This window comes from Gobio gobio (genome assembly GCF_949357685.1).
Source record: "Gobio gobio genome assembly, chromosome: 13".
In the NCBI taxonomy this organism is placed as follows: Eukaryota; Metazoa; Chordata; class Actinopteri; order Cypriniformes; family Gobionidae; genus Gobio; species Gobio gobio.
In genome coordinates, this window is record NC_137106.1 from 52,392,493 (window position 1) to 52,414,992 (window position 22,500).

General features: G+C 42.1%; 1 protein-coding gene across 1 annotated transcript in view; it reads left to right on the top strand.

Annotated features, from left to right (window-relative positions):
• Positions 1-19,167: 19,167 nt before the first annotated feature.
• esrrb (estrogen-related receptor beta) overlaps positions 19,168-22,500 on the top strand; it is a gene marked incomplete at both ends in the record, with an annotated part of 117,380 nt that continues 114,047 nt past the window's right edge. The window contains 1 exon segment of the mRNA XM_079832789.1: positions 19,168-19,217. Coding sequence (XP_079688915.1) covers positions 19,168-19,217 — 50 coding nt within the window.

A 22,500-nucleotide genomic window follows, 5' to 3' on the forward strand; every position in this document is an offset into this window, starting at 1 on the left:
ACAACAGATGCAAATTCCCCTCATGGGCGGGGCTTCTGCCAGCAGCTCGTCTCGTTGAGAAATGGCTGACATGGGCTGTGTTTACATGTCTTTTTTTTGTTAAAATCTACTGTTAATGTGTGACAAAACGTAGTTTTAAGACTTTTTCAGTCGATAATGTAGTAGTTTAAAGCTCAAATCTGTGGTTTATTTATATAAAGAGTGCCTATTTGAACATGTGATCTGGCGTTTTGGGAGTTGTGAGCTCCAGTGGATCAGCGGCGCTCATTAACCCGGTGAGATCAGCCTTTCCTCAGCCAGTCCTTCTGCCGCTGGCTCTGATGTCTCTGTGGCGTCTCCAGCTATAATTCGTCTTGTAACGGCCGATCTTTGGTCTCATGGATCTATAATTTGTTCCCTGGCAAATCGTTTAGGCTGAGGGCAAAGTGAAGTTTCATTACTTTATATTTTTAGGCTATAACTGGACGTTACAGTTGTAACGTTAGCCTACTAGCACTGACTTTGAATGTTTGACTGAATTGTTTGCTTTATTTCATGTGTAGCTTATTATACCTTTTACTTATACTTTTGTATTATTGATCAAACATAAACTTGCATTTAACAAAAAGAGACTGGGTTGTGTTTCATGTCATTTAATGTTATCACAGTGATAATCATATTGTCTGAACCAGATATTAATATACAGATTTTCTCCTCATTGTTGTCACTACAAGAGCAAGCTCCTGATTGGTTAACGCGGCGCGAAATATCCGCCAAAGTTCAGATTTTTCAACTTGAGCGATTCCCACGAATGGAGCGTTTTGAACGCTCGTTTTGTCCTTCGCGCCGCCTCAATCAGAAGCAGAATGCCATTTCGCGTCTCTGCATTGACTTAACATGTATGAGAACTCATGAAGAGCTCATCAAATGCTCAACACATCCAGAACCGCAGCAGGATTTCCTCCGGTGTGCAGAAACGCAGATCTGCATCTATTGATGAGGCTCTTCACCTCCTCGCTGCTCCACGTTTGCCCTCCACTCATTTTGGATACACCGATCTTTCCCCGTCGTCAAATCAGCTGACTTGTAGTGTCGCATCTTGTGACATCACGTCCTGTTTTTGGTTTGTTTACATGTCTTTGGTCCGTGTTGCGTTCATATATCAGTGGAACCGCACCAGAGTTGGTCTGGAAGCGAGACCCGTCTCTTTAGCGTCTCGATCCGCTTGTTTGGTGCTCCAGGGTTGGGATGGCAGCTTCACATGTGTTCAAATGAACCGCAATAACCCAGCAATCGCACCAGGGGTCGTTTTAATCCAACCAAACATGACAAGTGTGAACGCACCCTAAGATTGTACTTTTTTTTTTCTGCACAATAATAAATGAATCTATAATGACTAAATAAGTGCAATTCAGCTTTATTCCACAAGGTGGCAATGTCTGATACAAAATGATGAAGTGACGTTTCGCTCATAGTTTCCTCAGACAGAAAACGAAACAATAATAATTATAATCTGCAAAACTTGAAATGGCTCTGCGATTTACCGCAGAGCAAGTACTGAACGCAATCAAATACTAGTGTCACAGTCACTTGATGATGGATCTGATGAAGGAAGCTGTCAGTGATCGAAATATTTATTTTGAAGACGTTGAAAATTAGTTTTGAGAATATGCGTGAGATGGCGAATATGAGCCAGATGCTGAATGTACTGGGAAATGAGTTCTGTCGAGGACAGTGATGATGGTGTAAAACATCTGCTCACACTGAACCCTTCCAAGCTCCAAAGGTAACGAAATATGTTTTATTTTATTCTTCTGTAATTGTTACTCTAATATCAAGAGTTTTATATATTATCGTGACAGGTATAGATCTATCGATGTTAGATATAGATCCGGGTCGCTAAAGACCCGAATATGTAAGAATGTTTGGCGTCATGCATTTAAGGGTTAAAATGCTGTTTGACTGCAGCGCATGTGTAGACACCACTCATCTCCCTCATTTGATCATCATCATCATTACATTTAGCATTGTTCGCCAAGTTTTCGTTGGTGAAATGCATACATTTAAATAGAAATCTATGCATTTGGGAAATTCTTGAGATGGCAAAAGATTTCCACACGCAAATTTTGCATCAGGTTCAGTTGGGCTGTGTCCAAAAGTGCTTACGTATCGTGTCTGAAACCATCTGAGTAGATACTACATTTGAATTAATTTTGCATAAATATGGGTAGTAAATGAAATTCGGACGTACTACATCAGCCATGTTGTTACTGTCACATGATCTTACAATGTCTGGAAAATGCACAAACATCCTTTTAAATAAAACTTGCTAATATTGCAGCAGGCAAATACCGTTGATGAATTGCATTTTAAAATGAGCCAAATTTATAATAGGGAGGTGTGTTTTTCACTGAATAGAATAACAGTGACCTAAATTTAAATATGCATGATGCAGTGCTATACCAGTAGAGGCAACGGCTGGACGGTGAATAAGACACTGAAATACAGCGCTAGATTGGTGCAGAAAACGCATCCTTATGCTGCAAACAAGTCCAACAGAGGACGACGACGAGGACCAAGATAAGACTACGTTGAAGAGGGGCTGATCAAAATCTATGCCAATGCGGAAATGATGGTGGGAGGAGCCAGGGCGGAGATAGGATGAAGGCCCACGGTGGAACTGATGAATGGAGGAGCAAAGATAGAGCCAAGAGCCTGACTGACTGAGGTGGAGACATCACCAGAGGGGACCCAGGTGGAGCAATGAAGATGTAGACCCAGGGTGATGCTGAAGGCCTGGAGGGCCAAGGTGGAGCCACAGATACACATGACCAAGGTGGAGATGTGGTCTTGGCAGACCAGGGTGGCGACTGTGAGAGTGAGGACAATGGAGGAGCCGGAGGGAAGGAGGAGTCCTGCGGAGCCAGAGGGGCGGAGGCACAGCTGATGAATGGGAAGTCCGAGGCAGAGCCAGAGGTACAAGGGAACCCTGGCATGGCCTGAGGGACGACAGACTATGGTGGAACCGAGGGCGCTTTGAGCCAAGGTGGAGCCGATGGGTCGGAGGGCCAAGGTGGAGCCGATGGGTCGGACGGCCAAGGTGGAGCCAATGGATTGAAAGGCCGGAGCTCAGAGGCTTGAGGTGAATCTGAGGGATCCACAGACTAAGCTGGAGCTTATGGCTGGGAAGCCCCAAGTGGATCCGAGGAGCTGGGTTGAACCACAGAAGGAGGAGCCTGAGGGGCTGAAGGGAGATGGCGGAGGCAAGGCCAAATAACTGGATGGCTATGGCAGAAGAGGATGGAGAGACCATCCGCAACGCAGAAGACTTGCAGCTAGGTAGCAAAGACTTCAGACTGGGCTTAACCAGCGGCTACGAAAGACGACCTGGGGCTGAGCCAGCAGAGACTAAGACAACTTGGAACCTCAGCAAAAAGAAGTAAAAAACACTCTGGCAAACACTCTTCGTGGTGGGTTTGGGCTCCGAGTCGGTGGTGGGCTCTGGCTTAGGCCACAGGCTTGGCTGAAGGCTGGCTGGGCTCTGGGTCCGGAGTGGGGCTGGGGCCTATTTCCACTCCACATACACTGCGAAGCTCCCTTGAGGACCTTCCACAGGCAGGTGCGCCTTTGACTGAAGAATATGCAGAGCGAGTGAGGAATGCCAGATCGAGAAAATCCCTTGTTTGTTCCTCGAGGGAGCAATCAACCTGCTCTAGCAGGAGCAGGCGGACAACGGGGATATCCATTTTCTATTCCCCTTTCGCCATTTTAAATCCTTTCTGGGTCTTGCGTTCTGTAACAAGTGGTTCTGTGTAGCGAGATCTAAAATTATCAAAACAAATAAACTTTAATAAAAACAAAACCACCATAAACATTAGCGCAAGACACAGAACTGAGGAAACTGAAGCCTTAAATATCCATGGATGATAATCAAAGAAACAGAGAACAGGTGTGTAACTAATCAGGAACCACAACAAGTAATAATGAACGAGAACTCAGGCAAATGGTGACAATGAAAACTATGAAAACAAAACAAAACAGAACAAGACAAGAACGTGAAACACTATATTTGGGACACCCCTCCAACTCATTGAGTTCAGGTGTTCAATCCCTTCATGGCCACAGGTGTATAAATCAAGCACTAGGCGTGCAGACGCTTCTACACTCATTAGTGAGAGAATGGGCCGCTCTCAGGAGCTCAGAGAACTCAAGCGTGGAACCGTGAGGGGTAGCCTTCTGTGCAATCGTCCATTCGTGACATTTCCTCACTACTAAATATTCCACACTCAACTGTTAGTGGTGTTATAACAATAATTGGGAACAACAGCAACTCAGTCACGAAGTGGTAGGCCACGTAAAATCAGTCAATAGCTCCAGACCTCCAAACTTCTGTGGCCTTCAGATGAGCTCAAGAACAGTGTGTAGAGCTTCATGGAATGGGTTTCCATTGCCTGAGCAGCTCATCCAAGCCTTAGATCACCAAGTGCAATGCAAAGCGTGGGATGCAGTGGGGTAAAGCGAGCCGCCACTGGACTCTAGAGCAGTGGAGACATGTTCTCTGACTGACCAATCACGCTTCTCTGTCTGACAATCCCATGGACGAGTCTGAGTTTGGCGGTTGCCAGGAGAACGGGACTTGCCTGACTGCTTTGTGCCAAGTGTAAAGTTTGGTGGAGTGGGGATTATGGGGTGGGGTTGTTTTTCAGGGGTTGGGCGTGGCCCCTTAGTTCCAGTGAAAGGAACTCTTAATGCTTCACCAAGACATTTTGGACAATTTCATGCTCCCAACTTTGTGGGAACAGTTTGGGGACGGCCCCTTCCTGTCCCAGCATGCACCAGTGCACAAAGCGTCGCTCCATTAAGACATGGATGAGCGAGTTTGGTGTGGAAGAACTTGACTGGCCTGCACAGTCCATGTGTGTGTGTGTGTGTGTGTGTGTGTGTGTGTGTGTGTGAGAGGTAAAAAAGTGCACAGCCATCATTCATGCTAGTGGGTCAACTTTAGTTTAGTGAGCAGAGCGAGACATTGAAGGTCACACTCAGACTCTAGTCTCTCTCTCTCTCTCTCTCTCTCTCTCTCTCTCTCTCTCTCTCTCTCTCTCTCTCTCTGTCTCTCTGCTCTTTCCATCAATCTCTATAAAAGGACATTTTCCTCTGCCATCATGTATTGTTGTTTTCTCAACTGAGATATCTTTGTTGTGTTGTTTTGAGTTGCATTGTCTTCCTGTACTTTCTATTGTATGTGTTGTATCTATAGCATGTGCTTTCAGACTTTCTGGATTTCTTTTGGGAGTTTAATAAATAAATCTCCTTTTTTACATTTGACTTTCTCTCTGTCCTATTGCTTTTGGGACATTTGAAAATGTTGTACCCTCAAAACATATGAAAAACACTTCATGTTCATCCGTCTCTCAGCTTCTGGCTTCTTAAATACTGCGAGTTTCAATGATATGAAGAAGCTGATCTGACCATTTTTTATTTGAGTTTTGATCAATTTTGATCTTCAGCTTAACTATTCCTTAAATAAAGTGGACAGCAATGAAGATGAAGTCAAAAGCCGGTGTAATAAAGTGTCATTTCTCTGGCGTTGGATGAAGGTCCCTCAAGCAGCTTTTTGTTGAGGAGCGTCACTGATAGTAGATATCGCTGATCAATATAAGGTGCTTGCTGCACTCTTTCTCCTCAGGCCATCATCCTGTGTGGATCTGAGTACATGCATGCGTCTGGAGGAGGAACTGTGGGCAGCCTCGGACCCCTTTATCAATCAGGATTTTTAATTATACACATCCCAGCTGACAGCTAGATTAGAAAGCAATCGACGTTATCGGCCACCAAATCTAATTACTGTTTATTGACAGATAAGAACGCGCTCCTTTCACTTTCCCAAATGAGATAAACTTCCTTTTAGCCGCTTCTTGGTGTGAAGAGGGTCCGACGCGCTTACTGTCCATGAAAGACTTTCTAATGACCTGCGTGTTATTATGGGATTAACAGTTTTGGTGTCAGATGCGTGCGGTATTAACACAGACGCAGTTGCCTACTAGTGGATGAGGGATTTCATTGGCTGATACTAGAGAGCTGTAATGTCTAGTGTTCTGGTTTTGTTTCATGTTCTTATTTTGTTCACTGTCATGTGTTTAGGTTTGTCATGTGATTCCCTTGTCCTCATGTGTTATGTTCTCATTGGTTGTTTTTGTCACGTGTTCTCAGTTCAGTTCTGTCATTGGTTCATTGTCTTGATTGCTCATAGGTGTGTCTTGTTTAGTCATTAGTCGTTGTGTTTGTAAGCCCTCATGTTTGCCTTGTTCTCTTGTTGAGTATTGTTTCCTGTAAACTGTTGTTGGTGAGGTCAAGTCGGGTCAAGTCGATTCAAGTCAAGTCGGTTCGGTCAAGTCAGGTCGGAAGTCAGGTCGGTTAGATTCGGTTCGGTTTAAGTCAGGTCGGTTCGGGTCAAGCCGGTTCGGGTCAAGTCGGTTTGGGTCAAGTCAGGTCAAGTCGGTTCGAGTCAGGATGGTTCTGGTCAGGTCAAGTCAGGTTGGTCTGGTCAAGTCGGTTCGAGTCAGGTCGGTTCGGGTCAAGTCGGTTCGGGTCAAATCGTTTCGGGTCAAGTCGGTTCGGTCAGGTCAGTTCAAGTCAAGTCGGTTCAGTCAGGTCGGTTCGGTTCAAGTCAGGGCGGTTCGGTTCGGGTCAGTTCGGTTCGGGTCAGGTTGGTTCGGGTCAAGTCGGTTCGGGTCAGGTTGGTCTGGTCAAGTCAGTCCGGTCAAGTCAGGTCGGTTCTGTTCTGTTCAAGTCTGGTCGGTTTGGTCAAGTCAGGTCGGAAGTCAGGTCGGTTCGATTCGGTTCGGTTTAAGTCAGGTCGGTTCGGGTCAAGCCGGTTCGGGTCAAGTCAGTTTGGGTCAAGTCAGGTCAAGTCAGTTCGGGTCAGGTCGAGTCAGGTTGGTCTGGTCAAGTCGGGTCGGGTCAGGTCGGGTCGGGTCAGGTCGGTTCGGGTCAAGTCGATTCGGGTCAAGTCGGTTCGGTCAGGTCGGTTCAGTCAGGTTGGTTCGAATCAGGTCGGTTCGAATCAGGTCAAGTCGGATCGGGTCAAGTCGGATCGGGTCAAGTCGGTTCGCGTCAGGTCGGTTCAGTCAGGTCGGTTCGGTTCAGTTCAAGTCAGTTTGGTTCGGGTCAGGTCAGGTCAGGTCGGTTCGGGTCAGGTCGAGTCAGGTTGGTCTGGTCAAGTCGGTTCGAGTCAGGTCGGTTCGGTTCAAGTCAGGTCGGTTCGAGTCAAGTCAGGTCGGAAGTCAGGTCAGTTCGGTTCAAGGCAGGTCGGTTCGGTTCGGGTCAAGTCGGTTCGAGTCAGGTTGGTCTGGTCAAGTCGGTTCGGGTCAAGTCGGTTCGAGTCAGGTCGGAAGTCAGGTCGGTTCGGGTCAAGTCGGTTCGAGTCAGGTTGGTCAAGTCGGTTCGGGTCCAGTCGGTTCGAGTCAGGTCGGTTCGGTTCAAGTCAGGGCGGTTTGGTTCGGGTCAAGCCGGTTCGGGTCGGTTCGGGTCGTTCGGGTCGGTCAGGTCGGTTCGGGTCAAGTCAGGTTGGTCTGGTCAAGTCGGTTCGAGTCAAGTCAGTTCGAGTCAGGTTGGTCTGGTCAAGTCGGTTTGAGTCAGGTAGGTCAAGTCGGTTCGCGTCAGGTCGGAAGTCAGGTCGGTTCCGATCAAGTCAGGGCGGTTTGGTTCGGGTCAAGCCGGTTCGGGTCAGGTCGGTTCGTTCGGGTCGGTTCGGTCAGGCCGGTTCGGGTCGTTCGGGTCGGTCAGGTCGGTTTGGGTCAAGTCAGGTTGGTCTGGTCAAGTCGGTTCGAGTCAAGTCAGTTCGAGTCAAGTCGGTTCGGTCAGGTCGGTTCAGTCAGGTCGGTTTGAATCAGGTCGGTTCGGGTCAAGTCGGTTCGCGTCAGGTCGGTTCAGTCAGGTCGGTTCGGTTCAGTTCAAGTCAGGTCGGTTCGGTTCGGTTCGGTTCGGGTCAGGTCAGGTCAGGTCAGGTCAGGTCAGGTCAGGTCGGTTCGGGTCAGGTCGAGTCAGGTTGGTCTGGTCAAGTCGGTTTGAGTCAGGTCAAGTCAGTTCGGGTCAAATCGGTTAGAGTCAGGTCGGTTCGGTTCGGGTCAGGTCGGTTCAGGTCAGGTCAGGTCGGTTCTGGTCAGGTCGAGTCAGGTTGGTCTGGTAAAGTCGGTTCGAGTCAGGTCGGAAGTCAGGTCGGTTCGGTTCAAGTCAGGTCGGTTCGGGTCAAGTCAGGTCGGAAGTCAGGTCGGTTCGGTTCAAGTCAGGTCGGTTCGGTTCGGGTCAAGTCGGTTCGAGTCAGGTTGGTCTGGTCAAGTCGGTTCGGGTCAAGTCGTTTCGAGTCAGATCGGAAGTCAGGGCGGTTCGGTTCAAGTCAGGGCGGTTTGGTTCGGGTCATGCCGGTTCGGGTCAGGTTGGTTCGGTTCAAGTCAGGTCGGTTCGGGTCAAGTCAGGTCGGAAGTCAGGTCGGTTCGGTTCAAGTCAGGTCGGTTCGGTTCGGGTCAAGTCGGTTCGAGTCAGGTTGGTCTGGTCAAGTCGGTTCGGGTCAAGTCGGTTCGAGTCAGGTCGGAAGTCAGGGCGGTTCGGTTCAAGTCAGGGCGGTTTGGTTCGGGTCATGCCGGTTCGGGTCAGGTTGGTTCGGTTCAAGTCAGGTCGGTTCGGGTCAAGTCAGGTCGGAAGTCAGGTCGGTTCGGTTCAAGTCAGGTCGGTTCGGTTCGGGTCAAGTTGGTTCGAGTCAGGTTGGTCTGGTCAAGTCGGTTCGGGTCAAGCCGGTTCGGGTCAGGTTGGTTCGGTTCAAGTCAGGTCAGTTTGGGTCAAGTCAGGTCGGTTCGGTTCAAGTCAGGTCGGTTCGGGTCAAGTTGGTTCGAGTCAGGTTGGTCTGGTCAAGTCGGTTCGGGTCAGGTCGGTTCGGGTCAAGTCGGTTCGAGTCAGGTTGGTCAAGTCGGTTCGGGTCAAGTCGGTTCGGGTCAGGTCGGTTTGGGTCAAGTCGGTTCGGGTCAGGTCTGGGTAAAGTCGGTTCGGGTCAGGTCGGTTCGGTTCAAGTCAGGTCGGTTCGGTTCGGGTCAAGTTGGTTCGAGTCAGGTTGGTCTGGTCAAGTCGGTTCGGGTCAGGTCGGTTCGGGTCAAGTCGGTTCGAGTCAGGTTGGTCTGGTCAAGTCGGTTCGGGTCAGGTCGGTTCGGGTCAAGTCGGTTCGAGTCAGGTTGGTCAAGTCGGTTCGGGTCAAGTCGGTTCGGGTCAAGTCGGTTCGGGTCAGGTCGGTTTGGGTCAAGTCGGTTCGAGTCAGGTTGGTCAAGTCGGTTCGGGTCAAGTCGGTTCCAGTCAGGTCGGAAGTCAGGTCGGTTCGGGTCAAGTCAGGTTGGTCTGGTCAAGTCGGTTCGAGTCAAGTCAGTCGGTTTACGGTTGGTTAGATTTTTAAAAAGAAGTCTCTTCTGCTCTCCAAAGCCTCATTTATTTAATCAAAAATACAGTAAAGTGAAAATCAATTATCATCATTCTTCAGTGTCATGATCCTTCACAAATCATTCTCATATGATGATTAGATGATCAAGAAACTATTTATGATTATTATCAGTGTTGAAAACAGTCATATTTTTGTGGAAACCGTCATACATTTTGTTTTTCAGGATTCTGTGATGAAGAATAGAAAGTTCAAAAGAACAGCAATTATTTGAAACAGGATCTTTGGTAACATTATAAATGCCTTTACTGTCCCTTTTGATCCTCCTTTCAGTAAGTTATGTACATGTATAAAATGTTATCGCATTATCTTATCAGTCGAGAATAAACTATCAACCTTGTTACCATGATGTCTGATAAACACGGTGTATTTGTAGGAATATCAGCATTAAACAGTGTCATGACCTTCAGTCTATAGTGTGAATTAAACAAACATTCAACCCTGTTACATTTCTATAGGCATAGTTCAAATGCATTCAGCCTGGGGTTTTTTAACACATGAACACATTAATCGCCCAACAAGACGTTTTACGTATTGCCTTTTTCATAGAATGAGCATTAAATTATAATCGGCCTGACTTAAAGGGTTATTTCACCCAAAAATGTAAATTCTGTCATTAATGACTTCCCCTCATGTGGTTGGACACCCGTCAGACCTCCGTTCATCTTCAGACACAAATGAAGATATTTTAGTGTAAATCTGATGCTCTGAAAGGCCTCCATTGGCTCAATGCACTTTACACTCTCAAGACCCTTAAAAGACACTAAAGACTAAAGTTACAAAGTCCATCTCACTACAGTGGTTCTACAATAACTTTATGAAGTGACGAGAATAGTTTTTGTGCGCAAAAAAACCCTAAATAACGACTTATATAGTGATGACGATTTCAAAATAATGCATCATGAAGCTTCGAAGCGTTATGAATCAGTGAGTCGATTCAGCGGTTTGAATCGCCAAATTTCAGCAGTTTGACACGCGATCCGAATCATGATTCGACTCACTGATTCATAACGCTTCGAAGCTTCATGATGCATTATTTTGAAATCGTCATCACTATATAAGTTGTTATTTAGGGTTTTTTTGCGCACAAAAACTATTCTCGTCGCTTCGTAAAGTTATTGTAGAACCACTGTAGTGAGATGGACTTTGTAACGACGTCTTTAGTGTCTTTTAAGGGTCTTGAGAGTGTAAAGTGCATTGTGCCAATGGAGGCCTTTCAGAGCATCAGATTTACACTAACATATCTTCATTTGTGTCTGAACGGAGGTCTGACGGGTGTCCAACCACATGAGGGTAAGTAAATAATGACAGAATTTTCATTTTTGGGTGAACTAACCCTTTAACAAGAGCAGCTGCTCTATATTGAGTTCATTTTATGTATGAAGTGACACTCTTCTCTCCATCATTGCCACATTAGACACTTTACTGTTTAAAAAAAGCTGTGAAAGAGCCTCAGGTAAAGCAGGCCTAAATGATTGGATTATTGTCCTTCCATTTGGCGGCGAGATAATGACTGAATGATAAACATTGCAGTGTATGGATTTCCTGTCAGGTCCCATGAAGTAGACATCCTCATTTCTTGAGTATCCCAGCCCCCCCATTTCTCCTCACACACGCTCCAAAACACAACCGGAGAGAGAGAGAGATGCACGCCGGAGTCCATTCAGAGATTCAAAAAGCACTTACGGCCTCCTGTCCATTTTTGTTAAGTGAGTAAATCTGCAGCCGGACCACGGGTGGCCAGGAGCGTCTTCCAAATGAAATTTGGTGGGATGGAGTGGACTGAGAGTGAGGGACAGAAAAACAAGTGCACGGGAGGGTGGACACAGTCTTATTTGGTTTAGCGATGGAAAGAAAATGTTTGGGTTTTGAATTATGCAACGTTCGGAGGGACAGAAGTTTAGATTAATGCTTGATTCCGTCTGATCCGAGGACATATTTCACTGGGTCTCGACTGTCTGCTGCTCTGAACGGGACTGACTTTAACTGGGTTTGCCATGATGTCGTAATTCACTTAGGACTGCAGGGGAAAATAAGTAGGTATCACGAGTTTGGAAAAGAAGCCACTGTGTGTGTTTACCACCCATGACCCCGCGGGAAGCCTCCTGAAATATAGTGCATGATGCTTCCAGCTGTAATGGATCAACATGATGAAGCTTTATGGGAAGAGCAGCTATCCATGTTTATTAACTAAAGTGTTTTCATATCTTCTGTGGCTCTGAAAGCATATTTTGTGCAATCAAATGTTTGTCTTCTAGAACTGACATCGAACGCAAATGCAGGCCTATTAGTTATAAATACATTTACACTGTAAAAATCAACTTCGGTGATGAGTGTGGTTCAGGCAACATAACATTTTGAGTTTCTGTTGATTAAACCGATCTCCGTAACTCACATTTTTAATTTCAAAGAACTTTTAAATTACGTTTTTTTTTAGTTAATCGAACAATCTTTTTTCATGTGTCTAGCATGTGAAACAGCACATGCTTACAACACGGATGCACTGATGAAAAGGATTCTGGGGATGTAAATACTATAGAAAAAAACACATTTAAGTCAGTTCAGGCAAGAATAAAAAAAAAACAGTAAATTCTACATTCAAGCTTGTAGGAATTAAAGCGTAAATATCAACGTTATAAAATTAAGTAAAACTACTCAGCTTTTCTGATACTGGTGTTCCCATCATGCACTGATTATTAAGGTCTTGCTGTTTTCCAGCTGCATTTATCATTGCTTTTGTTGTTGGGTCTGCCATTTTGTGACATTTGGAGTTCATTTTCTACTCAAAATGACACGTTCATACTCAAAAACAATCCATTGAATGTCACCGTCACTGTGTAACAAGTATTGAGGTCTGGTAAAAATGATGTGTTGGATTTACTTAAAAAATATATGCACCATTTTTGCATCACACTTTTTAAGTAAACCCAACTTGGAAGGATTTCACTTCAAATGAACAAGAAACCCTTTTTTTATATGTACTTAAATATTTGAGTTCACTCAACATTCTTTACTTAAAATATATGTAACATGCAAGTTGTGTTAACTTAACATTACTTAGTAGATTATATCGTGTTACATATATTTTGAAGTAAAGAATGTTGAGTGAACTCAAATATTTAAGTACATATAAAAAAGGGTTTCTTGTTTATTTTAAGTAAAATTATTCAAAGTTGGGTTTACTTAAAATATATATGCACCATTTTTGCATCACACTTTTTAAGTAAATCCAACACATCATTTTACCAGTGTACTATTATGTAGATATGCTGTCCGCACAATATGCATTGTGTTATTTACTCAGAGGTTTCTAAGTAAAGCATACACTTTAAAAGTGTGTTTTAATTCAAAGTTATGTTTTATTTTAGTAAAATGTATTGCAAAGGAAACTTCAACTGAGTAGAAATGACGGCAAGTTAAAATTACTTAATTTCTTTGTTCATTTTACTTAACTTTAAGTAGAGTTTACATAATTTCATGAGTGAAATTGACATGAAGAAATATGCGTGCAAAAACTTGCCAAAGAAAAATTAAGTAAATCTTACTTATTGTTTTGGAAAGGTGTTTTTTTTAATATATAATATTAAAACAATTATGATGTATGATTTACTTTTCAATGGTTTTGACAAGTAAATGCAAAGAAACGGCAAGTAATGCATTTAATGAAATGTGAAATTTAATTTGATTTTAAAAAATGTAATTTCATTTGAAACTTGAATCTTTTCGAAAAATCTAGATTCTTGTTTGCTTTTGCAATTTTCATGTTATATTTGCTTCTTACCCGAAGGTTTATTTTTATTTTTTGTCACTAAAGCAAGTTGTCTTGACAACTTAAGGTTATTTTCTGAGTGGTCTCAGCCACCAATAATGTTTGCTTTAAAAAAACAGTTTAACTGTAACATTTGTTGACAGAAAACGAATGTATTATGCATTTATATGCATACTGTGCTTTGAAAATACCTTAGAATAGAGATGTGCGTCTTCATCAAATGCCTTTCATGAGGCGCTTGTCTTGGTTTGAGTGATTAGTGCTGATTTACTGGTGTTTTAGTTGTGGTGAAACAGCGCTCCCTCTAGTGGAGTCCAGAGGAATCCGGCTCTCCCGGTCAGAGCTCATTCTTTGGGATATTTCATGAAAATATAATCTCTCTTATCGCTGAACCAGCTCTGCTCACACGCGTGCTTGACTCTCTGCTTCTTAATATATGAATAATAATATAAAACGAGAAGAAAACATCTCTAAACAATAGCTTTAACATTCTTTTAAAAGTCTTTCATCTCAATAAAGTAGATGCAAATTCACCTCAATGTCTTCTAGAGGTCAAAACGGCCATTTTTCGGCCTTTAAAACTACCAGTCATGACATTTAACCCCGTGATTATTGAGCTCGGCTCAGTCCAGACGCTCATGTTGTTCTTCTGATTAATTCATCAGTGAAATCCACCCGGCCGACACCACTAACTAGTGCACTAGTGCAAATATTCCTGTGCACTGGTCAGGACGGGTAGCTCATGGAAAACTTAGGGGTCAAGGAGTTTTAAAATGATGCATCTTGGTTTTACTAATGTTTGGGGACCATCTGTAGATTATAAATGTTTAATGCTTGTGTAGAATAAAACTGTCTGTCCGAGATACACTTTGTACCCAAATATGTCGAATTATTTACATCTTTTCGTTCGTGTCATGCATACTTCACTAACAACAAATCAGATTTACACATTAGTCGTGGTTCAGTGAATCGCATCATCAACCTTTTGACCATTTTCAGAACATAAGTTAGTCAGGTTTGTTTGTAAGAATTCAGACTTGCAAAACTGAGGATCGCTGTCAGAATTTGACATTTTTATGTTTCAATACTTTAAAGTCGTCATGAAAGAGAAGTTGCACTCGTCTTTTTCTCTACTGTGCCATATATCTATGGAAGCTTGCTTTCGCCACAGAATACAAAAATAAAAATTCACAATTCTGACTTTTTTCCCTTGCAATTCTGAATTTTTTTTCTCACAATTGCAAGTGTATATCTTGCAAATCTTACTTTATAACATGCAATTGCAAAATGTAAAGCCAAAATTGTGAGATATAGACTCGCAATTCTGACAATTCGTTTTGTCCCTCAGAATTGGACTTTATAATTGTGACTTTATAACTTGTAATTGGTAGTTTGTATCTCACAATTCTCAGAAACTAAGTCAGAATTTCTAGATATAAAGTCAGACTTGTGAGATATGATATAAAGTCAGAATTTCCAGATATGAAATCAGAATTGTGAGATATGATATAAAGTCAGAATTGTGAGAAAAGATATAAAGTCAGAATTTCTAGATATAAAGTCAGAATTGTGAGACATAAAGTCAGAATTTCTAGTTATAAAGTCAGACTTGTGTGATATGATATAAAGTCAGAATTGTGAGACATAAAGTCAAAATTGTGAGATATGATACAAAGTCAGAATTTCTAGATATAAAGTCAGCATTGTGAGATATTATATAAGGTCAGATTTTTGTGACATAAAGTCAGAATTTCTAGATATAAAGTCAGAATTGTGAGATATGATATAAAGTCAGAATTGTGAGATATAGAGGCTTTGCGAACAAGAATAAATGTAGGGGCGGGGCTTGATTGTGTCTGTGTGGAATTGATTGGATGGTTGTGGTTTGCTATTGGCTGATCTCATGTGAGTGACAGGTGGCCCCGCCCTCGTCATCAGAGAAGAGATGTCGCAGCAAGAGTGAGGGTAAGTTATTCTGATTAAATCGTTTATAATAAATATTGCCATATTCCAACTAAAATGGATAATTTCATATTTCATGTTTCTTTAAGATAGTTCTGAGCGATTGATTGACGAGCAGAAGATGACAGAAGGTATCGGTTAAAAGTTAAACTGGTGTGCAGAAGTTGTGCCTGAGCTGTGGGAGAGTCGGTCGACGCTCGAGCGGTTCCGCCGGCGGGAGGAGGAGGAGGAGGAGCCCGTCATACAAATGAGCGTCGCGCGCTCCGGTAAACGGTAAACGCGCCCGGCAGGAGATGGACGCGCACCTGAGGATGAGCTCCGTGTGTCTGTGTCTGCAGGTACACTCACAATCTCCCGACTTCTCCTCTTTTCCGGAACATTACACCCTCAGATACCTTTTCTTTCTGCTTTCTCTTATTCTCTGGAGTGACGGGAACTTTCACACACACTCACACACACACTCACACACCGCTGTGTGTTCACGGTCTTTCATTAAAACTCGACCATTTCGCGTTTGCTTAATCAGACTAGACTTTTTAATCGTTTGTTTAATCATGTTTATATCACCAAATCCTCACGTGAAGCTCTGATATCAACACATTTACAGCTCGATCAGTCTCTCTCTCTCTCTCTCAAGTTTCTGTGCGTGCGTTACTTTGCAGAATTGTCTTCAGAAGTGAGATTATTAATCTGAGAAGATGCATTTGGAACGTGATTCATAAATACAATCAAGTTAAAATGATAAAAATTCAGCGTTAGTGTTATTTTGTAATCATTATGATTAGCGTTATATACAAAATTATAGAAGTCTTGCTAGCTTGATGAACGTGTGCAATCAGAAATATTAGAAAATATTATAAAAAAAATAGTATCCAAACACTAATGATTAATACTACTAAAAATAACTACTGCATTTTCTCTTTTTATTAAGTTGAATTTGAGATCAATGTGAATTATAATTAATACTTGAAAAGACATTGATAATAAATAGACCGAATAGTAAAATAGCTCTTTTTTAAATATAATATAGCCATATAATTTGATCCAAATGTAATTTTTCTCAGAGCAGAGGCGCATGAGATGTGTGTGTGTGTGTGTGTGGGACTAAATTAAATCTAGAGATATCTCATCATTTAACACAGGCACAATATCAGCATTTGATATCAAATCCTGTGTAACACAAGACCAGACCTTAATAAGCATTCCAAAGGGATTCTGCGCATCATATGGATTAGGTTTGTGGATGAATGACCTTTAATTCCGTGTTTTTCAATTAAATGACTGTATGTTCCCGAATCCCAGAGACATCAGTCATCCGCTCCATATCAATGATACAGTAACAGTTTTGTGTTTTGCTTGTTATTTGTCATGTGCACTTTTATGTGAGCTGCTTGTTGAAGAAACGAGAATATTTTATTATTAATATTAGTTACAGGAGGCATTTTTTTAGGCTTTTCTGAATGCGTGTGGTTTTATTTCTCAGGGCGTGCAGCGAGACATGAGTGATGATCAATAGGGATTGTGTGATGTTTTAGTATTGATTATGGAAACGCGAGCCGGTGAATAGAGCAGGGCGGGGTTCCCACCCCCAAAACCAGGAGCTTCTGTGCAATATGTCCAGCGGTAAAAACTGCACAAATCAGCTCACTTAACATCCCAATGATGTGCATTCATCAGCGTGATTTATTTAGCGATGCATACCTGTTACCCAGCATGCCGTGTTGAATTCAGGGGTTTGTGACACACGTGCAGCTGTTCAAACCGGCCACTTGTCATGCGTGTGCTTTTGTTACGGCTCTCTTCTGATTCTCTGCCGCTGCACGCTTATAAAAAGCATCTGCATTCTCCGCATTCCTCAAAACAGAGACTCGCGCTCAAATATTTTAATGAACCAGAATTTCATCAAACTTGGAGACTTGGAGAATCCATCTTCAGTGCATGTCCGATTTTGTAAAAATGCATCGCTCCTGTTTTTAATATTCCACAACACTACATAAAAGAGATCATTTAAACCATCACACACACACACACATATTTGTCTTTTAATCTCAATGAACATATAAGTGAACGTGCATAAAAATACAACTTTCGCATCACATTAATGCATTTAAATATCAATAGTTGCATACAATAAGCACAGATTTATCATTGCAAATCTTATAGTAATAATACTGTACTGTATAATTACATGCAACTAACCCTAAACCTAACACTTTATTTTACACCGTCCTTGTTACATATGTTACACTAACAGTAAATTATGCATAATTACATGCAACAAACCCTCACCACTTGTCTAATATTACTCTATACTTAAATATATAATTACACTGTAACAATAACAGTGTAAACCCCTAACCCTGTAGTAAGTGCATGTAGTTATTAATTATTATGCATAATTACACTGTAACTCAAAATAATAATATACACTCAAAAAAATGCTGGGTTAAAAATAACCCAAGTTGGGTTGAAAATGGACTAACCCAGCGATTGGGTTGTTTTAAGAAAACATTTAACCCAACCGCTGGGTTAAAACAATCCAATTGCTGGGTTAGTCCATTTTAAACCCAACTTGGGTTATTTTTAACCCAGCATTTTTTAGAGTGCATATACAACTAACCCTCACCACTTGTCTAATATTACTCAATACTTAAATATATAATTACACTGTAACAATAACAGAGTAAACCCCTAACCCTGTAGTAAGTACATGTAGTTATTAATTATTATGCATAATTACACTGTAACTCAAAATAATAATATACACTCTAAAACATGCTGGGTTAAAAAATAACCCAAGTTGGGTTGAAAATGGACTAACCCAGCAATTGGGTTGTTTTAACCCAGCGGTTGGGTTAAATGTTTTCTTAAAACAATCCCAATTGCTAGGTTAAAACAACCCAATCGCTGTGTTAATCCATTTTTAACCCAACTTGGGTTATTCTTAACACAGCGTTTTTTAAGAGTGTACTCGGTACTTAAATATATAATTACACTGTAACAATAACAGTGTAAACCCCTAACCCTGTAGTAAGTGCATGTAGTTATTAATTATTATGCATAATTACACTGTAACCCAAAATAATAATATACACTCTAAAACATGCTGGGTTAAAAACAACCCAAGTTGGGTTGAAAATGGACTAACCCAGCATTTAGGTTGTTTTAACACAGCGGTTGGGTTAAATGTTTGCTTAAAACAACCCAATCGCTGGGTTAAAACAACCCAATCGCTGGGTTAGTCCATTTTAAACCCAACTTGGGTTATTTTTAAGTGTACTTAAATACATAATTACACTGTAACAATGACAGTGTAAACCCCTAACCCTGTAGTAAGTACATGTAGTTATTAATTATTATTACATAGTACTTAAATGCATAATTACACGGTAACCCAAAATAATAATAATATAGGATAATAAAGGTTTTCTCTTCACATAGGAGCTGTTATATATCAGCTTGAGTGTGTGTGTGTGTGTGTGTGTGTGGGAGTATTTCGGCACAGCAGCCCCTCCTCCTGCTCACTCCCCCCTCCCCCTCGTCTCCGTGGCGCCGCCCACTCTGTGTGTTTAAGCCCCGCCCCTCAGAGGCAGCAGCCAACAGCAGCTGTTCCATATTCATCAAGCTCTTCAGTCTTAAAGAGGCCGACCCTGAGCATGCAAACACTCATTTCTGCCTCTCCGCCGCTCACACGCTCATCGCAGCGCGCTCTCCTGCTCTCTCTCTCTCTCTCTCTCTCTCTCTCTCTCTACGCTTCCCCCGATCAGACCCCCTCCCCCCCACTCTCTCACACACACACACGTGCATGCGCAGACACACACACACATGCGTACCTGAGTCGGCGGTGGGCTGTGCTTCTGGAGGGGCTTTCGCCGCAAGTTTTCTGAAGGTGCTCGCTGGTGGTTTTGGGGGGAGAGGCGAGTGTCCGGCGTATCTGCTTCCCTTCTTCTCTTCCTCCTGGAATGCTAAAACTGGGCTGATGGACATTTCCGAACTTTGCATCCCTGATCCTCTCAGCTATCATAACCAGTAGGTGCATCTTCCTCTCTCAAGCACTAACACCGCTTCCTGTTTTCACTCTGTGCTTTTTTTTTGCATCTCTGATAGGACGGTCTGAACTTTTCATAGGGACTGCACTTTTCACACACACACTTTTCTCCTTTTGCTTTAAAGCAGATGCCGGGACGCTTGATTTCTGTGTGTTAAGGGGTCTGGGTGTGTGTGTGTTTGTTAAAGAAATGTGTTTTCGAGTGGCCCCAGAGGGCTGCAGGTGTCCAGGGGCCGTCCGACATCGGAGGAATAATGTGCTTGTACTTTTTTTTTTTGTGGTTGCAACACGTTTTCTCCAAAATGTCCCGTGACAAAATGATATTGTGAGACGTAAACCGGTTTGAGCAGTGATTTGTTCTAATTTAAACTTACCTTGAGCTTGAACTGTCATAAAATTGAGCGTAATGTGCACTAACTCCACAGATGGATTTTTGGATATGGATTTGTTCGTTTACTCTCAGTAACATCAGCATAATGACGCCGAATGCAAACTGCGGGTGTGTGTGTGTGTGTGTGTGTGTGTTTGGGGTAAAATAGGCTAGATTACACTTAAACACACATTTTAATCTTACACTAAGATGGATTAGAAAGGTTCAGAAGAGCTCGGATGCCTCCGCACATCACACAATAAAACCTTTATTTACTATTTTATTCGCTGTTACGCAAATTATTCCATCTCCACTCATAAATCTGATCCTGGAAAAATAAAGCTGTGTAATTATTATAAAGAGATTGTTAAATGTTTAAAAAAAAAATCATTACATTTGCGTCAACACTTTTGTCTGTAAGCGCCTGTTCTACCAAATTGCATTATATTATCATAATTATTATGATATAACACAGTCAAATTAATATAGTGATTTCGTGTTTTGGACAGTACAAATAATTTTGAATGCATTATAGATGTAATATTTAAGGTGTATTTATTAACAGAGAACCTGTTTTAGGGATTGAACTGTGCATCTAACGTCATTTTATTAGGAAAAAAACCCCACTTTATTCTAAAATATGACTAAAAGTGATTGAATGCATTATAGTCGTAATGTGTATTTATTAATGGAGAACTTTTTTAGGGATTGGACTGTGCATCTAACATTATTTTATTAGGAAAAAATTTACTTTATTCTAAAATATGACTAAAAGTGATTGAATGCATTATAGATGTAATGTGTAATGTGTATTTAGTAATAGAGAACCTGTTTTAGGGATTGGACTGTGCATCTAACGTCATTTTATTAGGAAAAAATTGACTTTATTTAGTATTAGTCAGTCTAAAATATGACTAAAAGTGATTGAATGCATTATAGATGTAATGTGTTTTTATTAATCGAGAACCTGTTTTAGGGATTGGACTGTGCATCTAACGTCATTTTATTAGGGAAAAAAATCACTTTATTCTAAAATTTGACTAAAAGTGATTGAATGCATTATAGATGTAATGTGTATTTATTAACAGAGAACCTGTTTTAGGGATTGAACTGTGCATCTAACGTCATTTTATTAGGAAAAAATTGACTTTATTTAGTTTTAGTCAGTCTAAAATATGACTAAAAGTGATTGAATGCATTATAGATGTAATGTGTATTTATTAATAGAGAACCTGTTTTAGGGATTGAACTGTGCATCTAACGTCATTTTATTAGGAAAAAACCCACTTTATTCTAAAATATGACTAAAAGTGATTGAATGCATTATAGTCGTAATGTGTATTTATTAAAAGAGAACTTTTTTAGGTATTGGACTGTGCATCTAACGCCATTTTATTAGGTAAAAATCCTCTTTATTTAGTTTTAGTCAGTCTAAAATATGACTAAAAGTGATTGAATAAAATTGTACATATGATAAATGATGCATAATTACAATCCCTAACCCTATAGTAAGGGTTACTCAGTACTTAAATATATAATTACACTGTAACAACGCCACCTTATTGTGTAGCACTTGAAGGCGATCGCGGCTGCTTTGTGTTTCCTGGGATTGCGTGTGTGTGTGTGTGTGTGTGTGTGTGAATGGAGCCTGACCTCAGATGCACTGGATTCACACGAAACGGCCGGTAAATGTGCCGTAGAGCCGCGCCGCTCACTCTGACGGGATGTTCAATGCTCGTATTCCCGCTGGCGGCGTTCTTCTTCTTCTTCTTCTTCTTCTTCTTCTTCTTCTTCTTCTTCTTCTTCTTCTTCTTCTTCTTCAGGGATGACAGGATTGTATGCATAAGCACGGCGGGACAAATTCAATTGAACAATTGTTTGACTTCATTACCGAGTTGGCGAATCGAGCGCAGAATCTCTCGCGTTTTTCCCCCTTCCGTTTTTTGATCTCATTAGGTGGAGCTTTGGGAATTGCATTAGTGCATCTTAAGTTAAAAGCTCGGCGAGCAAGTGTTTCAGTGCTGTTGGGTTAATCAGATTTTTGCTGTCTGTGAGGAGATGCTATCGCGGGTAACCAAAGCGGCCGGCTCTGACACTATCCAGATGGGATCAGCTTACAGTAATTTGGTTTCAGAAAACATTACTCACACAGATCCATGGCTGTGGTCAGCCCACATATTCATGAGCTCTGGAGAGGGTTTGGATTCTCTCGCCGGGTCCAGCTGACCTTTGGCCAAAATGAGTTTGGTGCATTTTTTAAGACGAAACCCGCGTGTGATGTGTTCATGTTTCTGAGCGCGCCACTCACCTGTGTCTCTCTATATTTGTCATCCGCGCGCTTAACCCTGATTCACACACTCTGTCTCTGTCTAAGCAGCCTGTCAGGCCGTGAATCTCCATTGTAAAAACACATTACACTCGTAAAAATAAAGCCTCTTAAGTGCCATCAATGCTTCCATGAAGAACCTTTAACATCACTGGAAGTGCTTTAGATTACTCAAAATGTTCCAGAAAAAATAATCCTAACGTCGTATCTTCCACTATATTCCTTTTTGAAACCTTCCTTTTTAAAAGATCAAGCGTGAAACACTTTTCCAAAAATTAACATTTGAATAATCGAACTGATGGATGTTAAAGATCAACGAAGAGCCGAGAGTGTGTGTGTGACGCTGTCAACGGCAAGATCTGAAAAAGTCCCCAAATTCCTAAAGCGTTGTGTATTGGGAGGTTGAGGCGGAAGGAGTGTGTTGTGGGTCTCAGCGTGTGTTGAGGGTTGGGTCACTCTCACCCTCAGCGGTGACCCAATCGCCCGACGCTGCCCATCCGTCCCCCAGTTCTCACCGAGGTAACCTTGCCGCGCCATGACAGCAGGTTTAAAAATAACCCCAGCTCTG